Source organism: Rhinopithecus roxellana, chromosome 20, assembly GCF_007565055.1.
Source record: "Rhinopithecus roxellana isolate Shanxi Qingling chromosome 20, ASM756505v1, whole genome shotgun sequence".
NCBI lineage: Eukaryota > Metazoa > Chordata > Mammalia > Primates > Cercopithecidae > Rhinopithecus > Rhinopithecus roxellana.
Genome location: NC_044568.1, coordinates 74,361,563 through 74,383,261, shown reverse-complemented (window position 1 = coordinate 74,383,261; position 21,699 = coordinate 74,361,563). Strand labels below are relative to the sequence as shown.

At 50.3% G+C, this 21,699-nt stretch overlaps 1 protein-coding gene across 1 annotated transcript in view; it reads left to right on the top strand.

Annotated features, from left to right (window-relative positions):
* The window catches only part of ABCC6 (ATP binding cassette subfamily C member 6), a 77,227-nt gene that overhangs the window by 37,343 nt on the left and 18,185 nt on the right, over nt 1–21,699 (top strand). Inside the window, 9 exon segments of the mRNA XM_010370858.2 lie at nt 851–938; nt 3,040–3,115; nt 5,177–5,303; nt 5,520–5,696; nt 9,615–9,782; nt 10,815–10,989; nt 12,454–12,529; nt 15,258–15,378; nt 18,499–18,706. Coding sequence (XP_010369160.2) covers nt 851–938; nt 3,040–3,115; nt 5,177–5,303; nt 5,520–5,696; nt 9,615–9,782; nt 10,815–10,989; nt 12,454–12,529; nt 15,258–15,378; nt 18,499–18,706 — 1,216 coding nt within the window.

Here is a 21,699-nt window from a genome sequence, read left to right as displayed (position 1 = left end):
CGAGTTTTCACTGTGTTGGCCAGGCTGGTCTTGAACTGCTGACCTCAGGTGATCTGCCCACCTTGGCCTCCCAAAGTGCTGTGATTACAATGAGCCACTGTGCCCAGCCTTGTTTGTTTGTTTGTTTGTTTGTTTGTTTGTTTGTTTGTTGAGACAGGGGCATCTGACTCTGTCACCCAGGCTGGAGTACAGTGGTGCGATCTCAGCTCACTGCATTCTCAAACTGCTAGACTCATGTGATCCTTCCACCTCCCAGCCTCCTGAGTAGCTGGGACTACAGGCATGGGCCACCACATACAGCTCATTTTTTAATTTTTTGTAGAGATGAGTCTTGCTATGTTCCCCAGGTCTTGAACTCCTGGCCTCAAGTGATCCTCCTGCACTTGGCCTCCCAAAGTGCTGGGATTACAGGCATGAGCCGCTGCACCTGACCTAATCTCTATTTTAACAACTGGTCTCTTTCTTCCCCAAAGATGGGTTTGTGACTGGGAGAGCGCCCCCAGGTGGACAACATTTGAAATTGTTCCACATAATGACTTGATAATCTTATTGGATAAAGCCACCATCCTTTTCCCAGATCTTGTCTACAGAATGGCGGCAGCTGGCTTGTTCCAGTGTCACTGATTAGTAGGAGTGAGGAGATGGGAGATCACCACCATCAAGGTCACCACTGGGGTTGCATCGTTTCCCACGAACTAGAAAGCTTTGTCCTCACACCTCCTGTGCACAGAGCTATGTGCAGAGAGCTTGGTAGATAGGAAACTGTTGCCACACATCTTGAGACACCGACACCCAAAGCTGGAGTTCTTTGCTCTTCTTGCTGGGTGACCTGGGGCTTCGGTTTTCCTAGGCCCGGGTGTCCTTTGACCGCCTGGTCGCCTTCCTCTGCCTGGAAGAAGTTGACCCTGATGCCGTGGACTCAAGTTCCTCTGGAGGCTGTGAGTGCTGAGTCTGGCAGGAGGGGTGTGGGAGGGATGGGGGATGTGGGGGCTGCCCCAGCCCATAATGGCAAGCCAGCATCAGCACTGGGGGGAGATGGGGGCTGCGCGCAATGGATGGCACGTGCAGATCACGCCATCTGCGTGTCACTTGGAAGCAGGCGCCGTGCTTCCATTCTTTCTGCTAGCCATTCAGCGGCCACTCATCAAGCACCCACTTGGTGCCATCCTGGGTGTACAACAGGGAACACTCTAACACAGTAGTCCCCAAGCTTTTTGGCACCAGGGACTGGTTTTGTGGAAGACAGTTTTTCCATGGACCAGGGTGAGGCGCGTGGTTTGGGGATGATTCAAATACATTCCAATTGTACACTTTATTATGATTACATTATAATATAAAATGAAATAATTACACAACTCACCGTAATGTAGAACCAGTGGGAGCCCTGAGCTTGTTTTCCTGCAACTAGATGGTCCCATCTGGGGGTGATGGGAGAATGCGAGAGATCATCAGGTATTAGATTCTCATCAGGAACACGCAACCCAGATTCCTCACGTGCACAGTTCGCAAGTGTTCACGCTCCTATGAGAATCTATTGCTGCTGCTGATTTGGCAGGAGGCGGAGCTCAGGCGGTGATGGGAGTGATGGGGCATGGCTGTAAACACAGATGACACTCTACTCACCTGCCCTGCACTCACCTCCTGCTGTGTGGTCCAGTTCCTAAGAGGCCACAGACTGGTACCAGTCTGTGGCTGGGGGTTGGGGACTCCTGTAACAGACCAGGTCCGTGTCCTCATGCAGAAAGTCCAAGGTGATAAGCACGGCAACATTCTGATCAAGCTAGAAAATAGCAACATTTCAAGCACCATTGCATGATGAGACTCACCAAGCTCAAGTTACCTGGGCTTCCCCCTCCACCCCATCCTTTTGTTACCCCACAGGCCAAGCCACCCTCCCCCTTATACTGAAAAACCTGAGCAAACTGTGTACCTGGAAAACACCCACACAGTGGTTAGAAGCCTAGCCTGTGGCATTGAACTGCCCAGGTCCAAATCCCAGCCCCAGCACTGACTAGCTGGGTGATCCTGACAAGTAGATCGTCTCTCTGAGCCTCAGTGTTCCCATCTCCAAAATGGGCATGTTAATCATCGTAGCAGCTAATTGTGAGGATGGATTTAATTGATCTGGGCTAAGCCATGAGAGCTTTGATTTTCAGAAAATCTTTCAGGCGATTCTAACTATGTGTTAAGGATCAAGAACCACTAATCTAATTACACTTGTTGTCACGGTGAAATAATAATAATTAATAATAATATATATTTTTTTGAGACGGAGTCTCGCTCTGTCATCCAGACTGGAGTGCAGTGGCGCAATCTCAGCTCACTGCAACCTCCGCATCCCGGGTTCAAGCAATTCTCCTGCCTCAGCCTCTCAAGTAGCTGTGATTACAGATGCCCGCCACCACGCCTGGCTAATTTTTGTATTTTTTGCTAGAGACAGGGTTTTGCCATGTTGACCAGGCTGGTCTTGAACTCCTGACCTCAAGTGATCCCCCCGACCTCTGCTTCCCAAAGTGCTGGGATTACAGGCATGAGATACTGTGCCTGCCACAGTGAAATGGATAACACCCCCCTTCACTCTGGGAAGTGAAATTGGTAACACCCCCTTCACTCTGGGAAGCTGGGGTTCGATGATAATTTATGTCAGAAGTCCACTAACTTTTTCCATCAATGACCAGATTGTGCATATTTTAGGCTTGGGGGCCACACAGTCTCTGTCACAACTGCTCAAAGCAATATAGAAATGAATGGATGTGGCTGTGTTCCAATAAAACTTTATTTACAAGAATAGGCAGCAGGCAGGATTTGGTCTCTGGGCTACGGTTTGCCTCCCCCTGGATTATATAGCCATGGGACACAGAGAGAATAAGAACCCTGCAGGGTCACACACAAGCCAGTGAGTAGCAGGAAAATTTGTTCACTGGGAGAGATTTCTTCCTGCAGCCTCTGTCCCTGGTGGGGATAGTGCCTGGGGGCCTCTCCAACGCAGAGGCCAGCCAGATCAGGGGTCTCCTGTAACTGGCCTCTTGTGCTCCGCAGCTGCCGGGAAGGATTGCATCACCATACGCAATGCCACCTTCGCCTGGTCCCAGGAGAGCCCTCCTTGCCTCCACAGGTACAGAACAACACCCGTGGTAACCGGCCTCATGATTTCAGGGAGAAGATGTGTGGGGCTCCTGCCACCTTCTGAGAGGTGGTGCAGGTTTCCAGCCTGGGACTGGAGGGTGGGTTAGGCTGGGCTGGGGCTCTGCCGGGGAAGGTTCCCAGGATGCACCTATACCTCCTGCAGGTGGGGACCTGCACAGCATAGACCAGTATCTCCTGCAGATGGAGACCAGTGCATCTGAGCCTCCCCTATCACGGGGAGACACCCCTCTGCTCCCAGGCTGACCAAGATGATGCCAAGGGAGGGCTGGCCAAGAGGAGCCCCAAGGTTCAGCCCCATCAGCTGTGCTCACTTCTGTGCCTTCTATATCAGTCCGAGGCCATGATCACCTAGAGCCCCCAACTCTATGGCTTGGTCTGTGTGGCCAAAAGTCTCAGCCAGCCCTGAAACTCCCTGAGAAGGAAGGAATATGCCGTGGACAGTGTTCATATTGGTTGTCATTCACTCCCTTCGTTGACAGAGCGCTACCTATCAGCCCCGCTCTGTTCTAGGTATTGGGGATAGGGTGAAGGAAACAGACAAGGGTCCTGCTCTCTTGGGGTGACATGCTGATAGAGGTGAGGCCCAAACAGGAAGCCAGAGCAAGGGGACACAGCACGATGCCATGTCTGGTGACGGAAGACTTGGCATTCAAGCCAAGATCATAAGGAAGGAGCATCTGGGAGAAGAGCTGTCTTTTTTTTTTTTTTTTTTTTTTTTTTTTTGGAAACAGAGTCTTGCTCTGTGACGCAGGCTGGAGTGCAGTGGCGTGATCTCGGCTCACGGCAACCTCCACCTTCCGGGTTCAAGCAATTATCCTGCCTCAGCCTCCCGAGTAGCTGGGATTACAGGCGCATGTTACCACACCCAGCTAATTTTTGTATTTTTAGTAGAGATGGATTTTACTAAAACCCATGTTGGTCAGGCTGGTCTCCAGCTCCTGACCTCAAGTGATCCACCCGCCTCAGTTCCCAAAGGACTAGGATTACAGGCATGAGCCACCATGCCCGGCCTGGGAGAAGAGCCTTCTAGGTGGAGGTAATGGCGTTTACAAAGGTCCTGGGGCAGGAGGGTGCCTGGACCTGGGTTTCTCAACCTCAGCACGGTTGATACGTTGGGCTGAAACTTCTTTGTTGGGGGCTGTCCTGTGCATTGTGGGATGTTTAGCAGACCCCCAGTCTCTACCCACTAGATGCCAGCAGCACCCCCTACCAGTTGTGACATCCAAAAATATCTCTAGATCTTGCCAAATGACTCCTGAGGGATGCAGTCACCCCCAGGTGAGAACCACTGACCTATTGTGTTCAAGAAACAGCAAGGAGGTCAGCATGGTCTAGGCCGAACAGGAGGTGGGAGACGTCGTTCATGATCGTCAGGACTTTGGCTTTGACCCTCAGTGAAATGGGAGAGCTGGCAGTTTAGCTGGGAAGTGTCATGATCTGACTTGGGTTTTAACAGATCCCTCTGGTCACTGGGTGGAGGATGGGCTGCAGACACGGACAGGAGTGGGGTGGGACCAAGAGCAAGGGGAGGGAGGGAGGGAAGAGGCTATTTATTACAAGAGCCAAAGCAGGAGGCCAGGCTGGTGAAACCCTCAGGCTATAGTCAATTCTGTGTGTGTTTGAATGTGGGTTGACATGCAGGCGTGTGTGTGCATGGTGTGCATGTGTGCACACCTGTACGCGTGTGAGTATGGATTGGGTATGTGCATGCACTTGTGTGTGTGTGTGTGTGGATGTGTGCCCACATTGTGTGTGTTGCTGTGCACGCTAGCATGCTTGTATGAGTGTGCAAATGTGCATGCATATGTGCACACTTTGTGTGCATGTGTGCGTGTGTACATGCAGAGATGTGCACAGGATGGTTGCTCGAATAGCTAGACAAGGACTGGGAAAAGGAATGGTCCCCACAGGTCCTCTTGGAGACTCCCAGAGCAGGAAAGCCCGGCTGCATCTGGGGCTCATCCTTCCTCACAGAGGCGGGTCGAACCCTAACCAAGGTCATGTCATGTCTCCCCTCTTGCGTGACCAGAATAAACCTCACCGTGCCCCAGGGCTGTCTGCTGGCTGTTGTCGGTCCCGTGGGGGCAGGGAAGTCCTCCCTGCTGTCCGCCCTCCTTGGGGAGCTGTCAAAGGTAGACGGATTCATGAGCATCAAGGTGAGACCAACCCCCACCCGTCGGCTAGGATGTCCCCGTTCTGAAAGTCCCCCTTCCTCGCTGCCTTCCCATCCATCCCCATTCCAGCCAAGCTCACTTTCACCGATTCTCTCCACCTCCCACCCACCACTGAGAGCCCAGCTCTCACTGCTCCCCAAAAGCTATCCCACCTCTGTCCCCATCATCCTCCTGTGACCAAAGTAAGTTGTGTTTTAGGGTGCTGTGGCCTACGTGCCCCAGGAGGCCTGGGTGCAGAACACCTCCGTGGTCGAGAATGTGTGCTTCGGGCAGGAGCTGGAGCCAGCCTGGCTGGAGAGAGTCCTAGAGGCCTGTGCCCTGCGGCCAGATGTGGACAGCTTCCCCGAGGGAGTCCACACTTCAATTGGGGAGCAGGTGAGAGTTTCGAGGTCTTTTTGTGACAGGGAAACATTGCAGTTGGGGGTCATTTGGTTTCCTAACTCATTGTGGGCAGTATGATGGAGAAATGGGGGCAGTGGTCCGGGAAGCGGGGGAGAAAAGGGCTCAGCTCAGGATCAAGCACATGGTGGGTGCTCAATATATAATCATTAATCAATACGTAGAAGTAGACACAAAGAAAGAGGCAGGGAGTTGTGCCAGGGATTGGCGGTGAGGGGCTCTCTGACAGCTGAGAGTGAGAAGACCTAGACTTCTGTCTTACTCGGCCCTGCCTTGCTGGGTGACATTGGTCTAATTGCTTCCCCTCTCTGGGCCTCACCAAAGGGTCTGGAGAGAGAAGTTCAAGAAACAGGATATATGCATCTGGAGCTATGGATTGGACAGGGGTTGGCAAACTGTGACCCCCAGCCAAATCCAGCCCACCACTTGTAGTGTTTTGTCTTGTTTTGTTTTGGAGATGGAGTCTCGCTCTGTTGTGCAGGCTAGAGTGCAGTGCTGCAATCTCGGCTCACTGCAACTCCACCTCCACGTTCAAGCAATTCTCGCACCTCAGCCTACTGAGTAGCTGGGATTACAGGCGCATGCCGCCACACCTGGCTAATTTTTGTATCTGTAGTAGAGACAGGGTTTCACCATGTTGGCCAGGCTGGTCTCGAACTCCGGACCTCAGGTGATCTCCCCATTTACCTCACAGTCAAAGCCCAAGTCGTGATAATCTCTAGCGAGGTCCCTGTGACCTGGCTCTGGTATCCATTAGCCCCATCTTCCGTCATCATCTCCCAGCTTTACTCCAGCCACCTGAGTCTCTGTGATATTTCCTGATCCCCCGCAGCACACTCTGACCCCAGGGCCTTTGCACCTGCTGTTCCCTCTGCTAGAAAGCTCTTCCCAGGAGTCCCCAGGGTTCATCCCTCTCTTCTGTCACAGAGAGGCCTTTTCTGACCACCTTATCTACCACCACAGCAACCCTGCTAATGCTAGTGTACCCTACACCTGCACCTGCTTTTTCCTTTTTTTTTTTTTTTTTTTTTTTCCTGAGATGGAGTCTCACTCTGTTGCCCAGGCTGGAGTGCAGTGGCACAATCTCAGTTCACTGCAACCTCCACCTCCTGAGTTCAAGCAATCCTCCCACCTCAGCCTCATGAGTAGCTAGGATTACAGGCATGTGCCACCACACCTGGCTAATTTTTTTTCTTTTTTTTTGTACTTTTAGTAGAGACGGGGTTTCACCATGTTGGCCAGGCTGGTCTTGAACTCCTAACCTCAAGGGATCCACCCACCTCAGCCTCCCAAAGTGCTGGGATTACAGGCGTGAGCCACCACACCTGGCTAATTTTTTTTCTTTTTTTTTTGTGCTTTTAGTAGAGATGGGGTTTCACCATGTTGGCCAGGCTGGTCTTGAACTCCTAACCTCAAGGGATCCACCCACCTCAGCCTCCCAAAGTGCTGGGATTACAGGCGTGAGCCACCACACCTGGCCCCACCTGCTTTAGTATTTATTCCTCATAGCACTTTCTACCTGATGTTACTTGTTTACAAACTGCCTGTCTCTCCCCACTTCATTAGAATGATGGATCCATTAAGAGAGCAGCAACTTTGTTTTGCTCATTGCTGTTTCCCCAGAACCTAGAACCCTACCAAGTATATGATAACCAGGCAGTAGTTATTAGTGGAATGAATGAATGTAAGAATGAATGAATGGCTGGGCGCAGTGGCTCACGCCTGTAATGCCAGCACTTTGGGAGGCCAAGGCGGGTGGATTGCTTGAGGTCAGGAGTTCGACACCAGCCTGGCCAACATGGTGAAACCCTGTCTCTACTAAAAGTACAAAAATTAGCCAGGCGTGGTGGCACACCTGTAATCTCAGCTTCTTGGGAGGCTGAGGTAGGAGAATCACTTGAACCCAGGAGGTGGAAGTTGCAGTGAGCCGAGGTCAAGCCATTGCACTCCAGCCTGGGTGACAGAGTGGAACTCTGTCTCAAAAATAAATAAAAATAATTTTAAAAAGAATGAATGAAGACAAGAAGGCCTAGATAGAATGAATGAGTTATAGTAATCAATAGTGCACAAGGGAAATTATAGTTAATGATCATTTATTTGTGTATTTCAAGATAGCTAGAAGAGAAGGATTGTTGTGTTCACAATACAAAAGATAAATATTTGAGGGGATGACTATTTCAGTTACCCTGATTTGATCATTACATATTGTCTACAGCAGGGGTCCCCAATCCCCCTGGCCATGGATCAGCACCAGTCTGTGGCCTATTAGGAACTGGGCAGGCAGCACAGCAGGAGGTGGACAGAGGGCAGGCAAGTGAGGTTTCATCTGTATTTACAGCCACTCCTTATTGTTCGCATCACTGCCTGAGCTCTGCCTCTTGTCAGATCAGTGGCAACATTAGATTCTCACAGGAGCACAAACCCTACTGTAACCTGCACATGTGAGGGATCTAGGCTGCGTGCTCCTTATGAGAATCTAATGCCTGATGATCCGTCACTGCCTCCCATCGCCCCCAGAAGGGACTGTCTAGTTTCAGGAAAATAAGCTCAGGGGTCCCACTGATTCTACAGGATGGTGAGTTGTGTATTTCATTATACATTACAATGTAATAATAATACAAGTAGGCTGGGCGCAGTGGCTCATGCCTGTAATCCCAGGACTTTGGGAGGCTGAGGCTGGGCGGATCACCTGAGATCAGGAGTTCGAGACCAGCCTGGCCGAACATGGTGAAATCCCGTCCCTACTAAAAATACAGAAACTAGCCAGGCATGGTGGCGGGCGCCTGTAATTCCAGCTACTCAGGAGGCTGAGGCAGGAGAATCGCTTGAACCCAGGAGGCAGAGGTTGCAGTGAGCCAAGATCACGCCATTGCACTCCAGCCTGCATGACAAGAGCGAAACTCCATCTTGAAAATAATAATAGTAGGCCGGGCGCGGTGGCTCAAGCCTGTAATCCCAGCACTTTGGGAGGCCGAGACAGGCGGATCACGAGGTCAGGAGATCGAGACCATCCTGGCTAACACGGTGAAACCCCGTCTCTACTAAAAATTACAAAAAAACTAGCCGGGCGAGGTGGCGGGCGCCTGTAGTCCCAGCTACTCGGGAGGCTGAGGCAGGAGAATGGCATAAAACCCGGAGGGCGGAGCTTGCAGTGAGCTGAGATCCGGCCACTGCACTCCAGCCTGGGCGACAGAGCGAGACTCCGTCTCAAAAAAAAAAAAAGAAAGAAAGAAAATAATAATAGTAATAGTAATAATAATAATAATAATAGAAGTAAAGTGCGCAGTAAACGTAATGTGCTTGAATCACCCTGAAACCATCCCCCGGACCATCCCCCTGCCCCCAGGTCCATGGAAAAATTGTCTTCTGCAAAACCGGTCCCTGGTGCCAAAAAGGTTGGGGACCACTGCCCTAGAGGTATCAAAATATCACTTGTGCCCCTCAAAGAGTTACAACTATTACATATCAATAAAAGCTAAAATAAAACAATTAAAATTTAAAATAAAAAAGTAGGACTGAAAAGCTACCACTGGATGAGGGAATAGGGAAATGAATGGTGTCCTCAGTGAAGGTGGTCTCCATGGAGACGGGGAAACAGAAGTTGGACTCAAAGGGATACAGAGAGTGAGAAGGAGGAGACAGAGTGGATTGGGAAGTGTGGGTAACTCCCCCAGGAAGCATGCCGGGGAAGGGGAGAAGTGACATCAGGTAAGGATGGAGGCATTGTTGGCTTGAGAGCGAGTGCCTTTGATGCTGGGCGTGTCCCCAGGTAATAGGCATGTTGAGCTGCACCTCACTCTGATGGGCAGGTGTGCCCTGACCTGCGCCAGCCTGGGCACCTCAGGTTCACCCTGTAGATGCTGACTTAGGCCACTGTTCCTTTTGTGGCCACAGGGCATGAATCTCTCTGGAGGCCAGAAGCAGCGCCTGAGCCTGGCCCGGGCTGTGTACAGAAAGGCAGCTGTGTACCTGCTGGATGACCCCCTGGCAGCCCTGGATGCCCACGTTGGCCAGCATGTCTTCAACCAGGTCATCGGACCTGGTGGGCTACTCCAGGGAACAGTAAGTTTGGGAATATGTGTCAGAGGGCACAAGGCAAAGGCAGAGGAAGCCCTTAGCATCCAGTCCTGACCCAAATTTATCTCACCTCCCCCTTCCACTTGAGTCCAATTTTCCTTTTCATATTGGTCAGCTTTTGCTGTGACAATGCTGTGTAACAAACAACCCCCAGATCCCAGCAGCTTACAACAGCAGGGGTTTCTTGCTCATGGATCTGTGGTTTAACTAGTACAGTTTTGCCTTGGATGACTGACCAGGGTCAGATGGACTCCCTGACTTCTTGTTTTGAGACACAGGCTAAAGGAGTCCCCTCTGTTTCTCTATTTGGACATGCTGTTTATAAGAAAGGTGGCAGGAGCACAAGAAGGGGAGTTGTCCCCACTCTGAGTCTGGGGACAACACCCCCACCCCAACCCCCAGCTCAGGAGGCTGGCCAAGCACATATGTGTAATTTCCTTCCTTCCTTCCTTCCCTCCTTCCTTCCTTCCTTCCTTCCTTCCTTCCTTCCTTCCTTCCTTCCTTCCTTCCTTCCTCTTTCTTTCTCTCTTTCTCTTTCTTTCTTTCTTTCTTTCTTTCTTTCTTTCTTTCTTTCTTTCTTTCTTTCTTTCTTTCTTTCTTTCTTTCTTTCTTTCTTTCTCTCTCTTTCTCTCTTCCTTTCCTTTCCTTTCCTTTCCTTTCCTTTCCTTTCCTTTTCTTTTTTCTTTTCTTTCTCTCCTTTCTTGACAGAGTCTTGCTCTGTCACCCAGGATGGAGTGCAGTGGTGCAATCTCACCTCACTGCAACCTCCACCTCCCAGGTTCAAGTGCTTCTCTTGCCTCAGCCTCCAAAGTAGCTGGGAATACAGGTGTGCACCACCATACCTAGCTAATTTTTATATTTTTGGTAGAGACAGGGCTTAGGCCTGTCAGCCAGGCTGGTCTCGAACTCCTGGCCTAAAGTGATCCACCTGCTTTGGCTTCCCAAAGTGTTGGGATTACAGGCATGAGCCATTGTGCCCAGCCACATGTGTGTAACTTCTACCCCTTCCCTGCCCAGACACGGATTCTCGTGACCCACGCACTCCACATCCTGCCCCAGGCTGACTGGATCGTGGTGCTGGCAGATGGGGCCATCGCAGAGATGGGTTCCTACCAGGAGCTTCTGCAAAGGAAGGGGGCCCTCATGGGTCTTCTGGATCAAGCCAGACAGCCAGGAGATACAGGAGAAGGAGGTACTAGGTGGGCTTTGCTGATTCTCCATGCCTGGCTTCTGCCATCCTTGGGGAAAAGGCTCAAAGGGTCCTACTGGCATGAATGGAGTGCTCTGGTCGTACTCTCCCTGCAGGCCGAGGCCTGGAAGCAGACAGCTCTCCCAGTAGGTCACCTCTCTCAAGGAATAACCAATAACACCGTTTATGAGCCGGGGGGTGTGCTAAGTGCTTCTGTAAAAACACACTATTTCATTTGATTCTCACAGTACCCCCAGAGGCCTGTGAAGTTATTGCTGTCGTTTTACAGATGAGCCAACTGAGGCAAAGAGAGTGAAATCACTTGCCCGAGGTCACAAGATTAGAACTTGAATGTGTCCAACTCTGGAGTCTATGCTTGCAGTTGCTATGGAGACAGCCCAAGAAGGATTTTGATGCCTAGAAAGCTACACCATGCTAGCTAGGCTTTCTAAGAATCCAAAGAACACAGAGTGTGCTGGATACATGACAAGTTTCTGGAAGTAAAGTTGCCAAGCCAAGCTCACCCGCAATGACTGAAAAGTAGCAACTAATAGCACATCACATACATTAGCTCATTTAATCAACATAATGCCCCTGTGAGGCTGGTACTAGAATCATTTCCATTTCACAGATGAGAAAACTGAGGCCCAGAAGTTAAGGAACTAGTCCCAGGTTACATGGCTTATAAGTGGCAGCACTGGGATTTGAACCCCAAGCAACTTGATTCCAGAGAATGTGTTTTTTAATCATTACACTTTATACTATCCCTTCATGACAAAGCAAGGACTCACACCCAGGTCTCCCTCAATCTCAGGCTTTGCTTCTTCTGAGTACATCTGCTTAGCACTGGCCCACCCTGGTAAAAACCTTAAGTGTTGATTCACAGTGTCACAGTCCTAAAGCTCGAAGATAGAACTTGCCTGCTTGTATTGGTTAGCTTTTGCTGTGATCATGCTGTGTAACAAATAGCCCCCAAATCTTAGCAGCTTACAGTAGCAGTTATTTCTTGCTTACAGGTCTGTAGTTAAACTACTACAGATCTGCTTTCATTGACTGGCCACACCTGTGGGATGGTGGTGGGGAGGTGTCCTTCCTAGGGGAGATGGTACCTGAGAGTAGGTGAGAGCCAGAAAAGAGCATTCCAGACACAAGGAACTGCTTGAGCAAGGCTATTGGGAGAAACAGAGATAACTTGACTTTGAACAGTATTTAAATGCTGTTTTTCCAACCTCAAGTTCATAGCAGGTGCTCAGTTATATTCACTGATTGAAGAAACGAATGTGAGTGAATGCCTGAAGGATGTTCCTGGAAGAGCTCAGAGTGGGGTGTTGAGGGAGGTTGCTGGCGTGGTGGCAGGAGCCAGATCAGGGGAAATGGATGGTCAGAGCAGTTAAGGACACATAGTCAGTGGGTATCAAAGTGGGTATCTGGGCCATGTTGTGTGACAGGACTCTCTTGACCTTGCAGAAACAGAACCTGGGACCAGCACCAAGGACCCCAGAGGCTCCTCTGCAGGCAGGAGGCCCGAGCGTAGACCCGAGAGGTGAGTCCACCATGGTGCCACACGTAGAAGGGCACAGGCTGAAGCTGAAGTAGTAGCTGAAGGAACCACCCGCATCTCAGGCAGTTAGGGGGACAACCAAAACCATTATGGACAGACAACCTGCTGAAGTCCCCCCATGGTGCCCTGCTGAGGGATAAGTCACCAAAATTGGTCCAGTTAGCCAAGATGATTAGGTCCCCATAGGGCCAGTTCATGGAATGAACAATATGCCTTGCAGTGTGATGGATGTCTTCAAGTGGGCCGAGGCCAGCTTGCTGGAGTTGTCTCAGTGCTGCAATAGGGCAGGACTGGTTCCTCCCCATAGTTGTAAACCACCATGCCAGGCCTGGTCACCTATGCTTTGACAGGTTGGCTATGCACAGGGTTTGGGTCTGTATGCACAGCATCACTTGACGCTGTGGGCAAGGAGCCAGGAGGAGGCCTGTGGTCCCCTCTTCTCTCAGCTCCCTCCAGCTGGGACACAGCTGGGCTCACTGTGGGGCTGTCTGCAGCAGAAGGACCTGCTGCCTGATACTCTCCCCTCTTAATGAGAGGGGTCTTGGGAAGCAGAACAACAGTAGCAGCTTACAGTAGCAGTTATTTCTTGCTTACAGGTCTGTAGTTAAACTACTACAGATCTGCTTTCATTGACTGGCCACACCTGTGGGATGGTGGTGGGGAGGTGTCCTTCCTAGGGGAGATGGTACCTGAGAGTAGGTGAGAGCCAGAAAAGAGCATTCCAGACACAAGGAGCATTCCAAAGCGGGTGGATCACTTGAGGCCACTGGTACCAGGTGGCCCGAGCTTAAGTGCCTGCTATACTGGGGTGGGGGGTGGCAGCGATCCTGAGGGGCCTCCATCCCTGGGGACCACAGGGGCTGATCCCCATCCCAGCTAGCCACCCTAAAGGCACTTCTCAATCACACGCACACTGAGCAATCTCACCATCTTCACAGCGCACAAGAGTCTGAAGTAAGATCAGATGGATAGCTAGTCACGTTAAAAGAAAACCAGTAGACACATTAAGGCTGGGCACGGTGGCTCACACCTGTAAATCCCAGCACTTTGGGAGGCCAAAGCGGGTGGATCACTTGAGGTCAGGAGTTCAAGATCACCCTGGCCAACATGGTGAAACCCCGTCTCTACTAAAAATAAAAAATTTTTTAAAATTAAAAATTAAAAAAAAGCCGGTGTGGTGGCGTGTGCCTGTAGTCCCAGCTACTCAGGAGGCTGAGGCAGGAGAATCACTTGAACCCAGGATGCGGAGGTTGCAGTGCGCCGAGATTGTGCCAAATTAACCTCTAGCAAATTTAATGTGTCTGAGGCTTTTTGTTTTTTGGGGTTGTTTTTTGAGACGGAATCTTGCTCTGTCGCCCAGGCTGGAGTGCAATGGTACGATCTCGGCTCACTGCCATCCCCGCCTCCTGGCTTCAAGTGATTCTTATGCCTCAGTCTCTTGAGTAGCTGGGATTACAGGCACATGCCACCAGGCCCAGCTAAATTTTGCATTTTTATTAGAGACAGGGTGTTGCCGTGTTGTCCAGCTGGTCTCAAACTCCTGACCTCAGGTGTTCCACCTGCCTCAGCCTCCCAGAGTGCTGGGATTACAGGTGTGAGCCACTGCACCTCGCTGAAAGAGGTTAATTGAGCAAAGAATGATCTGCACATCGGGCAGCCTCTGAACCAGAATATGTCCAGAGAGGCTCTGAAACACCCATGGGATTAAAGATTAATGGACAGAAAAAGGAAGGTGAAGGACAGAAAACGGAAGTGAGGTACAGAAACAGCCAGATTGGTTACAGCTCAGCATCTGCTTTATTGGAACATGGTTTGCACCATTGGCTGCCTTTGATTGGCTGAAACTCAGTGATTGACACAGGAGTAGGTTGCAGTCTGTTTGAGTCCAGTTAGGTTACAGTTCACTATGTACAGGAAAACCTTTTAGGCCAAAGTTAAAATATGTAAGGAGGCAGCTTTGCGCTAAACTTAATTTAATAGTAGGTAGGTAGACATGTATATGTAGATATAAATATATATAGATGAATGGATCAGTGGATGGATGGATAGATAATATTCCTATTTTTATAGCTGAGGAAACTGAGGTGCAGAGGTTAAGTCAGCCCACTTAACCACGGATAAAACATTCAAAAAGTCTTTAGCATCTGAATTGTTCATAATTTATATTCTGCCAGTTGGACTGACAAATCTGATGGTAAACAGTAGGAACAAAACAATTGCACCAAAGCTTAAGCCAAAATAAAAATTCTGAGAACAGGCTGGGCGTGGCAGCTCATGCCTGTAATCCCAGCACTTTGGGAGGCTGAGGCAGGCAGACTGCTTGAGCTCAGGAGTTTGAGACCAACCTGGGCAACGTAGCAAGACCCTGTCTCAAAAAAAAAAAAAAAGAAAAAGAAAATAAAATTCTGAGAACGGAGTTCCAATGGTGGGCAACTTAAGTTCATCCTGTGAAATGGCATCAGAAGAATGGGCTTGCTTGACCCTGGGATAATAGATGGCATTTAGCTGGGTACCACACAGAAAGAAGGGAAGTGTGATATCTGGTCAGTATTTTGTTAGATGAATGAATGAATGAATGAATGAATGAATGAATGAATGAGTAGAGAGTGTATCCAGAGCTCAGTGGCTGTCAGTGGGCCTGAGGGTTGGGCACATACACCCCACCATTGGGAGAGACACTGACTTTGTCTTCATTTCCTCTAAATGACAGGTCCATCAAGTCAGTCCCTGAGAAGGACCGTACCACTTCAGAAGCCCAGACAGAGGTTCCTCTAGATGACCCTGACAGGGCAGGATGGCCAACAGGAAAGGACAGCATGCAATATGGCAGGGTAACCACCAATTCACCTACCCCTCCCCACCCGCTGCTGCCGCCTCCAGGGTCCCAAGTCCTCCCAACAAATGTAGCACTTGCAGTGAGGCGGCACTGATACTTACTCACCTTTCTTGAGCACCTACTATGTGCCAGTAGCATTCTAGACCTTCATTTTCTTAATCCTCACAACCGCCCTAAAAAATAGATATGATATGCTGAACTTTCTATATTATGTTCCTTCTTGTCATTCAGTTATCAGATTAAATATCATCTCCAGCCTCCCAGACTAAAAAAAAAAAAAAAAAAAAAAAAAAAATGTATGATAGCTCTATTTCAGATGTAAAGAAACTGAAGTCTTTTAAAATTTATTTTATTTTGCTTTTGAGAAAGTGGCTCTCTCACTCACCTAGGCTGGACTGCAATGATGTAATCATAGCTCACTGCATCCTCGACCTCCTGGGCTCAAGCAATCCTCCTACCTCAGTCTCTCAAGTAGCTGGGACTGCAAGTGTGTGCCACCATGCCCAGCTAATGTCTGTATTTTTAATAGAGATGGGGTTTTGCTATGTTGCCCAGGTTGGTCTCGAACTCCTGGGCTCAAGTGATCCTCTGGCCTCTGCCTCCCAAAGTGCAGGGGTTACAGGTGTGAGCCACTGTGCCTGGCCAAGAAACTGAAGTCTTAAAGAGTTAAGAGACTTGTCTGTGTTTTCACAGCTATCCTGGGACTCAACCTGGTACTCAAATCTGGGACTCAAGTCTAGGCCAGTCTGAGTCTGAAGCTTATACTGTTTCTCCTCTTCTATACTGCTGTGTATCTCCACCCCCGCTACTTATCCACCATCCCACCTAGATGATCATCCATCCACCCACCCATCCATCCCACCCGCTCATTTATCCATCCCATTCATTCACCCACCTACTCATTTATCCATCCTACCTACTCATTCATCCATCCATCCCACCCACTCATTCATCCATACCACCCACTCATTTATCTGTCCATCCCATCCACTCACCCACCTACTCATTTATCCATCCCATTCACTTACCCATCCATCTATCCCACCTAACAATACAACCATTCCCTCACCTATGCATCTGTCTGTTCAGTTGTTCATCCATTCATTGATCTTTCCGTCCATTCATCCACTCATTCATTCACACACCTACCTACCTACCCACCCACTCATTTATTCACCCACCTACCCTCTCATCCATCCAGCAAACGTGTACATGGTACCCACTGTGTGCCAGGCTAAGTCTGGTGGAGATTAGATACTAGTGAAGATAAATGGAGAGCAAATAATTATGCTAATAAGCAAGCTATATCCAATAGCAATAAGTGCTATAAATAAGAATGATTGGGCGCAGTGGCTCATGTCTGTAATCCCAACACTTTTGGACGCTGAGGCAGGTGGATTGCTTGAGACCAGGAGTTCGAGGCTGCAGTGAGCTATGATCATGTCACGGCAATCCAGCCTGGGTGACAGAGTGAGACCCTGCCATGGAGACCAACTGAGGGTCATGGTTGCTATGGATAGGATGCTCTGAGAAGTGCCATTTGAGCTTCCCCGAAGAACATGTGAAGGAACCAGTCATACAAAGGTCAGGAGAAAGAGCGCTCCAGGCAAAAGGAGCAGCAGGTACAATGACTCCGAGGTGGGAAGTAGCTTAGGGTGCCAGAGAAAGGGGTCCCATGAGGCTGGCAGGCAGTGAGTGGGGGCAAGGTAAGAAGCTTGGAATTTATTTTTATTTTTATTTCTATTTTTGAGACGGAGTTTCGCTTTTGTCGCCCAGGCAGGAGTGTAATGGTGCAATCTCAGCTCACTGCAACCTCTGTCTCCCAGGTTCAAGTGATTCTCCTGCAGCTTCCCAAGTATCTGGGATTACAGGCGCCCGCCAGCACACCTGGCTAATTTTTGTATTTTTAGTGGAGACAGGGTTTCACCGTGTTGGTCCAGGCTGGTCTCAAATTCCTGAGCTCAGGTGACCCACCCGCCTCGGCCTCCCAAAGTGCTTACAGGTATGAGCCACCTCGCCTGGCTGGAATTTCTTCTAAGAGCAAGAGATAGCCATGGACAGGCCAGCAACAAGATATAATTAGATTAATGTTTTCAACAGTCCTGTCTGGCTGCAGCTGTGCAGAGAACTTCAGATTTGTAGGAGCAGGACGTTAAGCCAGTGGCTGAACCGTTCTGTGCCTCAGTTTCCTTATCTGTGAAATTGAGGTTATTATGAGCAGAGACACATGCCTGACCCATGGTGGGTGTTCAAGAAAACCCTTCTGGCTGGGTGTGATGGCTCACACCTGTAATCCAAGCACTTTGGGAGGCCGAGGAGGGAGGATCGCTTGAGGCCAGGAGTTTGAGACCAGCCTGGGCAATATAGCGAGACTCCATGTCTTTAAAACTATGAACATTAACAAAGCATGATGGTACAAACCTATAGTCCTGACTACTTGGGAGGCTGAGGCGGGGGGATTACTTAAGCCTGGAGTTCAAGGCTGCAGTGAGACATGATTGCGCCAGTGTACTCCAGCCTGGGTGACGTGGGTGACACAGTGCAAGACCCTGTCCTCAAAAAAATAAATAAAATAAAGAAAAACAGGCTGGGCGCGGTGGCTCAAGCCTGTAATCCCAGCACTTTGGGAGGCCGAGACGGGCGGATCACGAGGTCAGGAGATCGAGACCATCCTGGCTAACACGGTGAAACCCCGTCTCTACTAAAAAAATACAAAAAATTAGCCGGGCGAGATGGCGGGCGCCTGTAGTCCCAGCTACTCGGGAGGCTGAGGCAGGAGAATGGCGTAAACTCGGGAGGCGGAGCTTGCAGTGAGCTGAGATCCCGCCACTGCACTCCAGCCTGGGCGACAGAGCGAGACTCCGTCTCAAAAAAAAAAAAAAAAAGAAAAAAAAAAAATATTAATACTAGCTCACTGGGGATTGTGTAGGAGATGGGGGTTCTAAGGCTGGCTGGGGCCTGTCTGTGGGAGGCATGGCGGAAGAACCTGTGAGGTCTGTGCGGCGCTTCCATCTGCCCATGGGCATGTTTTCTGGGAGCCTCGCCTGGCCTTGCCTCAACTCACCTCTCCCGCTGGGGGCTCTCTCTGCCTCCCTCTCCCTCATGTGTGCTATAGGTGAAGGCCACAGTGCACCTGGCCTACCTGCGTGCGGTGGGCACCCCCCTCTGCCTCTATGCACTCTTCCTCTTCCTCTGCCAGCAAGTGGCGTCCTTCTGCCGGGGCTACTGGCTGAGCCTGTGGGCGGACGACCCCACAGTGGGTGGGCAGCAGACGCAGGCAGCCCTGCGTGGTGGGATCTTCGGGCTCCTCGGCTGTCTCCAAGGTATGCCTCACCTGCCCTCCTCATCCCCCTCCTCCCAGCTCCACCGAGGGGTGCTCAGGCTCCTTTTCCTCACCTCTCCCTGGGTCACCCTGTGCCCCCTGGAACAACTGTGCAAAATGTCTGGGGGCCAGGCAAAGATCTCTGTCCTTCAGATGAGGCTGGAGGGAATGGGGAGGACAGGGCACATCCCTCCTTTTCTGGAAGCTTCAGAACTTCTCCCAGTTCCTCCCCGCTAGCGGAAGGCAGCTCCAAGGCTTGCGTGCTGGTGACTTTCAGTGCCTGCCCCCAAACCTCCAGACAGAACCAGACCCTCCCTAACAGATGCATTACCGCCGTCACTCCAGCTTCTTCTTATTAAAGATGGAAATACGGCCGGGCGCAGTGGCTCACGCCTGTAATCCCAGCACTTTGGGAGGCCAAGGCGGGTGGATCATGAGGTCAGGAGATCGAGATCATCCTGGCTAACACATTAAAACCCTGTCTCTACTAAAAATACAAAATATTAGTTGGGGGTGGTGGCAGGCACCTGTAGTCCCAGCTACCCGGGAGGCTGAGGCAGGAGAATGGCGTGAACCCGGGAGGCGGAGCTTGCAGTGACCACGACTGCACCACTGCACTCCAGCCTGGGAGACAGAGCGAGACTCCGTCTCAAAAAAATAAAACAAATAAATAAAATAAAATAGATGGAACTACTTCCCGAAATAATTGTAGACTCACATGCAGTTCTAGGAAATAAGGCAGCCAGCTACCTTATACAGTCTGCCCAGTTTCTCCCAGTGGTGATATTTTGCAAAATGATAGTAAAGTATCACAAAGGGTACTGACACCCATCAATCCATGGATCTCATTTGTTTATTTATTTGTTTGTTTATTTAATTTATTTTGAGACAGAGTCTTGCTCTGTCGCCCAGGCTATAGTGTAGTGCTGCATTCTCAGCTCACTGCAACCCCCATCTCCCAGGTTCAAGCAGTTCTCCTGCCTCAGCTTCCCGAGCAGCTGGAAGCTGGGATTATAAGTGTGCAGCCTGGTTAATTTTTGTGTTTTTGGTAGAGATGGGGTTTCACCATGTTGGCCAAGCTGGTCTCAAACTCCTGACCTCAAATGATCTGCCCACCTCGGCCTCCCAAAGTGTTGGGATTACAGTTAGGTGTCAGCCCCCGCGCCCGGCCCTATGGATCTCATTGTGATTTCCCCAGTTTTGATTGCACGTATGTGTGCGCATGTTTGCCTCTGTGCAGTTGTGTCCCCCGTTCAGGCTCTCGCATCCATCACAGTGGTTAATGGTTGAGATACTGAACAATCCCCTCATCTTGAGGCACTCTCTTGTTGCCCTTTTGCAACCACACCCACCCTCCTCCTGCCTCGCCCACCCAGTCCCTAACCCCTGGTTCTTCTCCTTTTAATACATGGCCTGGCTGAAGGGAGGAACAGGAGTGCACACGTGAGTTTGGCTGCTTCTTTAGACACACACCCACGTATATATAGACTGGATCTGGCTTTGTCACCCAGGCTGGAATGCAGTGGCACGAACCCGGCTCACTGCAACCTCTGCCTCCTGGGCTCAAGCGATCCTCCGACCTCAGCCTCCCGAGTAGCTGGGACTACATGCACACGCCACCATGCCTGGCTAATTTTTGTTTGTTTGTTTTTGATGGAAACAGGGTTTTGCTGTGTTGCCCAGGCTGGTCTCAAACTTCTGGGTTCAGGCAATCCTCCGCCTCAGCCTCCCAAAGTGTTGGGATCACAGGCATGAGCCACCACGCCTGGCCTGGCCTCCTCTTTAAAGGACAGTTGCCTCGTTTCCATGTTGATTCGTCTTCATTCACTGGGTGACCTTGACCACATCACCCAAATGCTGTGAGCCTGTTCCCTCCTCTGTGAAATGGGGCGCACCAGGCCTGAATTTGAGGACTCTTCTAGTCCTAAGAATCTGTACCCCTACTCACCACAACTGCATGTACAGTGGAATACTCAAGGCGAATGGTTACTTAACCAAGAGGAAATTAGGAATTGTCAGAGTCAGCTGAGTCCTGGAATTAACCCACATCCTCATTTGGGTGGCAAATAGCCCCTTCAAAATCCTTCCACTTCCATCCCTCATTTGATAGCTAAGGGCAAGTCTTACTCTCCCCTAAAGATGGAGAGACGGGAGCTGAGAGAGAGAAACTGGTTATGACTCTTGAATACAAACAATAAAAAATTCAGCTCCAGGACAGACACGGTGGCTCATGCCTGTAATCCCAGCACTTTGGGAGGCCAAGGTGGGTAGATCACTTGAGGTCAGGAGTTCAAGACCAGCCTGGCCAACATGGTGAAACCCCGTCTCTATTAAAAATATAAAAATTGGCTGGGCGCGGTGGCTCAAGCCTGTAATCCCAGCACTTTGGGAGGCCGAGACGGGCGGATCACGAGGTCAGGAGATCATGACCATCCTGGCTAACACAGTGAAACCCCGTCTCTACTAAAAAAAATACAAAAAACTAGCCGGGCGAGGTGACGAGCGCCTGTAGTCCCAGCTGCTCTGGAGGCTGAGGCAGGAGAATGGCGTAAACCTGGGAGGCGGAGCTTGCAGTGAGCTGAGATCCGGCCACCGCACTCCAGCCTGGGCGACAGAGCGAGACTCCGTCTCAAAAAATATATATATATAAATTAGCCAGGCGTGGTGTCAATGCCTATAATCCCAGCTACTTGGGAGGATGAGGCAGGAGAATCGCTTGAACCTGGGAGGTGGAGGTTGCAGTGAGCAGAGATTGTGCCACTGCACTCCAGCCTGGGTGACACAGCAAGACTCTGTCTGAAAATAAACAAATTCAGCTCCAATTCAAAGTGGTTTAAGCAACAAGAGAATTGATTGACTCTTAGGACCAGCATCCATAGATTTCTGGCTTCAGGTATGCCTGGATGCAGTGGTCCAAACAAGAAATGGCTTCATTTCCCTCCTCTGGGACAGCTTCCTGTCCAGTTCAGCTGCTCCCCCTGGCGGTAAGATGAT